The 7388-nt window shown below is 42.8% G+C and overlaps 1 protein-coding gene across 1 annotated transcript in view; it reads left to right on the top strand.

The window, feature by feature from the left end:
* Nucleotides 1-613: 613 nt before the first annotated feature.
* Nucleotides 614-7388, top strand: part of NCEH1 (neutral cholesterol ester hydrolase 1) — a 64253-nt gene continuing 57478 nt past the window's right edge. Inside the window, exon 1 of the mRNA XM_060100042.1 lies at nt 614-928. Coding sequence (XP_059956025.1) covers nt 791-928 — 138 coding nt within the window. The 5' untranslated portion in view covers nt 614-790. The remainder of the gene's footprint in view (nt 929-7388) is intronic.

Genomic DNA, 7388 nt, shown 5'->3' with positions numbered 1-7388 from the left:
TATTATTTATTTTGATGCTAAAATTATCCCAGCTTTAGCCACGGGGAGACCCTTCAAGCTGCCACCTGTGTCCTTTTGACCAGTTCCCATCATTTTTTAGCACTTCCTTATCTTACAGAACAACAGGTTCATCCTGTACTTTACCTGTCCCAGCCCTATAATCAGGCTTTTCTCCACGGTGCCATGGCAAAGAGTCATGGTTCCTTTTATTGGAGAATGAGATCTGGAAACCAAGATTTGGGTGCTAGATATACTACTGGCTTAGCATTCCTTCAGCTATAAGAATTTGTTACCTCCTCTCACCACATAACAGCTAGAATTTACATTCCATTGCAAATCTGGCTGAAGACAGTGGATTTTTATCATTATCATTTTATTATCTTTCTCACATCGGACTCCATTTTGAGTCAGACTGGCCCACGTAGTTTGGACAGACAGAAACTCATCACACCGAAACTATTCCGGGCGTGTTTCCGTTTGGGAACCTTCAGGAGGGAGCCCTTGGTCACAAGGGTGCAATACACACCTGTGTCCTCCTGAGTGCGCTGCTCTGCGCCCAGCACAGCCCCAGAGCTTTCTCAAACCTGAAGTGTCTGCAACACTTGCAAGGACACAGTGGAGGGGGCACGTCGGCGCTCCGACTTCCTCCCGACGCCGCCTCTGATTGGCTCCTGGACATGTAAGAAACCGGTGAATGAGCGCCTGGCCCTTGCAGAAACTTGCTTGAGGTCTTTGGTGGCATTGCCCTTTCCTCCTCGTCAACCCGGCAGGCCAGCCGATCCGGGGGAGGATGAGGTCGTCGTGTGTCCTGCTTACCGCCCTGGTGGCGCTGGCCGCCTATTACATCTACATCCCCCTGCCAAGCTCCGTGTCCGACCCCTGGAAGCTGATGCTGCTGGACGCCACTTTCCGGAGCGCACAGCAAGTGGTGAGACGTAGCCCAGTGATGATTCTCTCTCCCTTCTCTTAAGCAATGTTTAAAGAGGGAAACAGAATTTCCGGACCTTGTCCCACGAGAATACAAATTTTTCTAACGCAATGAGGCGATCGCTTTTTAAGGTGGTTCAGGCTGACGTTTTCAGGGTGTCGCATTCGCCTCTTTGCTAGCAAAGGGTTAGGTCTATGTGTGTCTCTTAGTCTGTGTTGGTAATGGAGAAGGTGAAGTTCTTGAATAGAATTTGACGACTGTTTAATCCTTCGTCTTTCCTAAATGTCCCCCTCTTTCTTGGTTTGCAGCGCCAGAAACGGATCTTCCAGCCTTTTATAAACCACCCCTCCTCCATTTTTGTTCTCCTATAGAGGGCGGCAGAGAGTGAGTTAAATGTTTTAGGAAAGCTCTGGGAAAAACGGGTTCTGGTTCCTGGGAGTGCAGCCACCTTAAAAGCAGACTCGGGCGCGGGTGACCTCCCAACGTCCCCGACGAGCCCCCCTTTCCCGGGGGCAGCAGGCTGGGTTCCTCCAAGTACTTGGGGAACAGCACAGATCTCGCATTTCATGCGTGGCACTCATCAGCTCAGCCCAAGAAAAGAGTCCAGGCGACCTGGCTGGCTGGAGAGGCAGTGGCAGCCGGTGTTTGCATGATGCATTTCTTTCCTGCCTGCCCTGCAGAATTTAGTTTGTCTTTAACTGCCGCGGAGATAACCTTTGCCTGAGCCAGGATACCCTGGCTTACCCTGGCAGGGTGACAGTTCTCTCTACTGTGTCACGGGTGTGTATTTCTTTAACCCCGTAGACAGGAAAATGTAACTTTCTGGTTTATTCTATGTAAGAGGCATTATTTTCAGTGCCAGACAATCTAAAATCTAAACTACAATCTGTAGTCAAGGCTGAGCCCTATGACTGAACAGTATTTCTAAGCATCCTGCTCTATCTAAAATCCTAACCCTCCTCCAAAACCGAGTCTCCTTCCTTCCCCCAACCTTGAGCTTTAATCTCGGATTATTTTGGTAAACTCCTTTCAAGAATGACAACGAGGGAGAAAAAAAAAAACCCATGATTTTCCTAGAGGGTCGATGTTCCTTTTCTATGTCCGTTCTAATTGTATGTAGGATTACACAGTCTCTGAAGCTTTGTCCTATCAAAAAGTCCCTTGGGCTTCCCTGGTGGCGCAGTGGTTGAGAGTCCGCCTGCCCATGCAGGGGACACGGGCTCGTGCACCGGTCCGGGAAGATCCCACGTGCCGCGGAGCGGCTGGGCCCGTGAGCCATGGCCGCTGAGCCTGCGCGTCCGGAGCCTGTGCTCTGCAACGGGAGAGGCCACAACAGTGAGAGGCCCGCGTATCGCAAAAAAAAAAAAAAAAAAGTCCCTTAACTAAGGTATTGTAGCACATTCCTAGGACTTTGCTTTTCTTGAATCCAGCATCGTTCTCCACCCCTAAGTCCCCTATTGTCTCTTAGGTAGGGTCCATTGAGGCTATAGAGCCTCTTCCTTCCCTCCTGCTTACTTACTACAGTGTTGACGTGGTGAAAGAATTACCATTCCCTTCTCTAGCATTGGCTCCGAGAAAGGCACTTTTTGTACAGGAAGCCCTACAATCACTCTCTTCCTCCAGAAATTATGTAGCTGGGGAGTAAAACCCTTTAAAGATTCTCGGGTACAATGGTATTTACCTGGGTGGCTTAAATGACCCTCTACAATAAAAAGAATAATGACTAATAATAATAAGAAAAACAGAAAAAAAAAAAAAAGAGTCAAACTACTATGGTGGCCACAGAAATTATTCTTCCTTTTCTGGTCACCAAGGAAATCTTCCCTATCATAAGTAATTTGGGAAAAGCCAGGTTTGGAAAAAAGCTTTTCTTCCCCAACGAAGCAGCCAACCCATTAAGGACTTTGGATCTTACAGTCCTCTGCAGAGTATGCTCTCAGCTGGTGTTTGGGAATGATAATGTTTGTAATGCCAGGTCACAGAGATAGATAAGGCAACAGAGTGTCCTTACTTGACACTGTGGCCGGAGGTGGGTTAGCACAGAAGTGGCTCTCATCACTTGTCCTCTGAACTGTAAAATATCAGAAAGATCATTCAAACCACAAGGAAGCATATTCTACCCAGGAAAGCAATTTACCAATGTCACTTCAAATTGTCCTGGGGAAAAGGAAACATGGCTTGACACTTGGTAGTAAATAGAATATCACTGTTAAAGTTAAGAGTCCTGCTTCCCTGAATCCCACCTCAGCCAGGCCACTTGATGGCTCTGAGGCTAGCCCATTTACTAACCTTCTCTGATCCTCAGCTTTCCTTGTAAAATAGGGCTAATAGCTACTTTGTAAGAGTGCTATAATGTATTTAAATGGCTAGAACTGGTTGTAGTTATTCTTCTAAGAGTTGTCCCAAAGGGCCACTATGGGTTGTGGGGAAAATCTGTGGTACTGCCCAACTTTGTTGAAACAATAAAGCAAATGCAAACTGGAAGTAGTTTACCTCCTGGAATGAAACCTGGAATGCTGTCACTAAATTGCATGGCATAACATTTGTTACCCAAATCATTTTAGTTTGAGTTGATTAGCTTAACTACAAAGGCTATCAATACTTCAAACATAAGGCTTGGCCTACTTCCTAACACAGCAGGCACCTGCCTAGCATCAAGAAATGTGACTGCTTAGGACTTCCCTGGTGGTCCAGTGGTTAAGACTCTGCCCTTCCACTGCAGGGGGTGCGGGTTTGGTCCCTGGTCTGGGAACTAAGATGCCACGCGGCCAAGAAAGTGAATGCTACTCTTATCCTGTTGTCATTGGCAAATGATTCACCCCTAGCTGCCCCTTCTAATCTCCTTTATCTTCTGCAGATGAGTCAGATTATTGAGATTATGTTCCTTGTACTTTTTCTTCCTTGGCATCCTCCAGTATTACATAAGAAGAAACTACTTAGGATCTTTCTTAAGCCATCTCAAACACAGATGCTACATTAGAGTCACCTAGGGAGGCTTCAAAAATCCTAAAGCCCAAGTCACACAATATACCAAATTTATTCAGAATCTTTGGGAGATGAGTCCCAGGCAGCAGTATTTTTAACAGTTCCCAAGGTGATTTCAATGTGCAGCAAAATTGAGAACCACTGCCCTGTAAGTTAAATAAAATGCACTGCTGATGTAGATAATATATTTTTGTTAAACTGCTCGAGTTACATTTCACACATGTGGCTGGAAACGAACCCCTTAACATTAGCATGGATTAGTTTGTCAGATTTGTTGGTTGATACTTTGGCTGTAAGAGTCTAAGGGGATAAAATACTAGCTAGGCAACTTTCAGTGTTATAGCAAAGCCATTGTAAGACTTGAGCAGTGGAAAAGCACAAACAAAAATAGATCTGGGAAGGACAGTGGAGAGAGGTTTAGATGAAGATTGGGCAGCAGGAGACTAGAAGAACAAAAGGAGGGAGTTTGAGGGAGGTTCTGAAGACATTTCAAAATGCTGTGCAAGCAAAGATTTTTAAAAAATGGTAATCCCAGTACAGGGAGAGATATTGAGAAGTATACACTGCTGGAGAAAATGTAAATTTTAACAACTTTTTTGAGGGCAGTTTGGCAATATCCATCAGAAGCTGTAGAAGCATTTATTCTCTGACCCAGAAATCCTTCTGGATGAATTTATTTTAAATATACATATAGTCAAAGCTGTAGCTATAAAGATAGAAACATTTCACAGGTACAGAAATCTTTTTAAACTAGTCCAAAAGCACTGCCATTTATGAGAAATATGAGGGAACATTCAGCAACCTTTCTCTTCTTTTTTTTGCAGTTATTTAAAAGAATTTAAGAACAATAAGAGTTTAAGTAAATATGGTAAACCCATATTTTGGAAACTATGCAGTAAAAAAATTTAAGTTGTAAAAATAAAGTTTAATGGTCTACAAATGATTTGTACTGTGTGTTAAGTGGGAAAATGCTACAAAACAGCATATATGCTGTTATCCCATTTAAAATATCTATTTATCAAAACATACAGTTTTATATATCTATATATAGATGTATAGAAAGAGCTAAAGGATATAATTTAAAATATAGTGTTTTTTTTTTCTGGGCCATAAGATTATATCTTCAGTTTTCCTATCTGTATAGTCTAGTTTTTCTACAATGAAATGGAATAAGAAATTAATTTAAAACTTTTTTGTAGTAAGTTTTCTACTTCTAAAGCAGAATTAATGTGCAATGCATATCAATGTGATTAATATTTTAGTAATTGTTCTATGAAGAAAATAGATTTCTTTCTTTCTTTGTTTTTTTTTTTTTTTTTGGCTGTGCTTGTGGGATCTTAGTTCCCTGACCAGGAACTGAACCCCGGCCAAGGCAGTGAAAGCACCGAGTCCTAACCACTGGACTGCCAGGGAATTCCCAAAAATATTGGGGAAAAGTTCCTTCTGTTTTTAAGTAAAAATAAAAGACACATTTTTCATTTTCACCAAGAACTTTATTGAACAATGTATTCACTGTTTTGTTCCACTACCTTCTGTCATTTTTCAGGCAACTTCATAATTCCATCTTCCCAAAACTTTTAATCTTTATTGAGCAAAGAACTGTTCCAGGTGCCTTTTACAGTCTTCTAGGGAATTTTCCATTAAGAGAATTTTGGGGCTTCTGTGGTGGGGCAGTGGTTAAGAATCCGCCTGCCAATGCAGGGGACATGGGTTCGAGCCCTGGTCCGGGAAGATCCCACATGCTGCAGAGCAACTTAACCCATGAGCCACAGCTACTGAGCCTGTGTGCCACAACTACTGAAGCCCAAGCACCTAGAGCCCGTGCTCCGCAACAAGAGAAGCCACCGCAGTGAGAAGCCCACACACCACAATGAAGAATAGCCCCTGCTCGACGCAACTAGAGAAAGCCTGCACGCAGCAACGAAGACCCAATGCAGCCAAAAATAAATAAATAAAAAATAAATTTATTAAAAAACAGAATTGTGTAAAGACCAAAATAAATGGAAATCCGAAGGTATAATGTCTGGTGAATATGGGGGATGAATCCAAACTTCCCAGCCAAGCTGTAACAGTTTTTGCCTGGTCATAAAAGAAACATACAGTCTTGCTTTATCCTGATGGAAGATTATGTGTTTTCTGTTGACTAATTCTGGACGCTTTTCGTCCAGTGCTGCTTTCAGTTGGTCTAATTGGGAGCAGTACTTGTTGGAATTAATTGTTTGGTTTTCCGTAAGGAGCTCATAATAGAGGACTCCTTTCCAATCCCACCGTATTCACAACATCACCTTCTTTGGATGAAGACCGGCCTTTGATGTGGTTGGTAGTGGTTCATTTCCCTTGCCCCACGATCTCTTCCATCCCACATTATTGTACAGTATCCACTTTTCATCGCCCGTCACAATTTGTTTTAAAAATGGAACGTTTTCATTAGGTTTAAGTAGAGAATTGCACGCAGAAGTATGGTCAAGAAGGTTCTTTTTCACTTAACTTATGTGGAACCCAAACATCAAAGCAATTAAAACCAAGCTGGTGCAAATGATTTTCAGTGCTTGATTTGGATATTTTGAGTATGTCAGCTGTCTCCCATGTGGTATAACATTGATTGTTTTCAATTAATGTCTTGACTTGATTGTTATCAACTTCAACTGGTCTACCTAACCGTGGAGCATCATCCAGTGAGAAATCTCCACCACGAAACTTTGAAAACCACTTTTGACGTGTTTGATCAGTCACAGCACCTTCTCCATACACTGCACAGATCTTTTTTTGTGTTTCAGTTGCATATTTACCTTTCTTGAAATAATAAAGCATAATATGCTGAAAGTGTTGCTTTTCTTCTTCCATCTTCAATATTAAAAGGAAAATTCACCAATTTTGATAAGTTTTTTCAAAATTCACGCTGATATGACAGCTGTCACAATACAGTCTAACAAAATTGTTTCGAGTGAAGTTAAAGACAACTTAGCACTACTAGAGCCATCTTATGGAAAAGCTGAACAAAAGAACCCTTTGGCCAACCCTATATATACATTTCTTTTAAAAACACATCCTGGATCCTTTGACAGCTATCACGATAGCAGGCTTCACGCTCAGTCACTTAGATGTAACACAGATTGAAAGCTTACTGTTTGAGTCTGACCTACAAGAAATTGCTGCCTAGTACGATGAGAAGCCATGTTAATATACAGCTATTAAAAAGGCAAGGGACTTCCCTGGTAGTCCAGTGGTTAAGAGCCCACCTTCCAATGCAGGGGACTCGGGTTTGATCTCTGGTTGGGGATCTAAGATCCCATATGCTGCGGGGCAACTAAGCTCGTGCGCTGCAACTACTGAGCCCATCCCTCAACTAGAGAGCCTGTGTGCCACAAACTACAGAGCCCATGCGCTCTGGAGCCCTTGCACCACAACTGGAGAGAAGTCCGCGTGCTGCAATGAAAGATCCTGCATGTTGCATTGAAGATCCCAGGTACCACAA

Source organism: Mesoplodon densirostris, chromosome 5, assembly GCF_025265405.1.
Source record: "Mesoplodon densirostris isolate mMesDen1 chromosome 5, mMesDen1 primary haplotype, whole genome shotgun sequence".
Lineage (NCBI taxonomy): Eukaryota > Metazoa > Chordata > Mammalia > Artiodactyla > Ziphiidae > Mesoplodon > Mesoplodon densirostris.
This window is presented reverse-complemented; position numbering and strand designations above follow the sequence as displayed.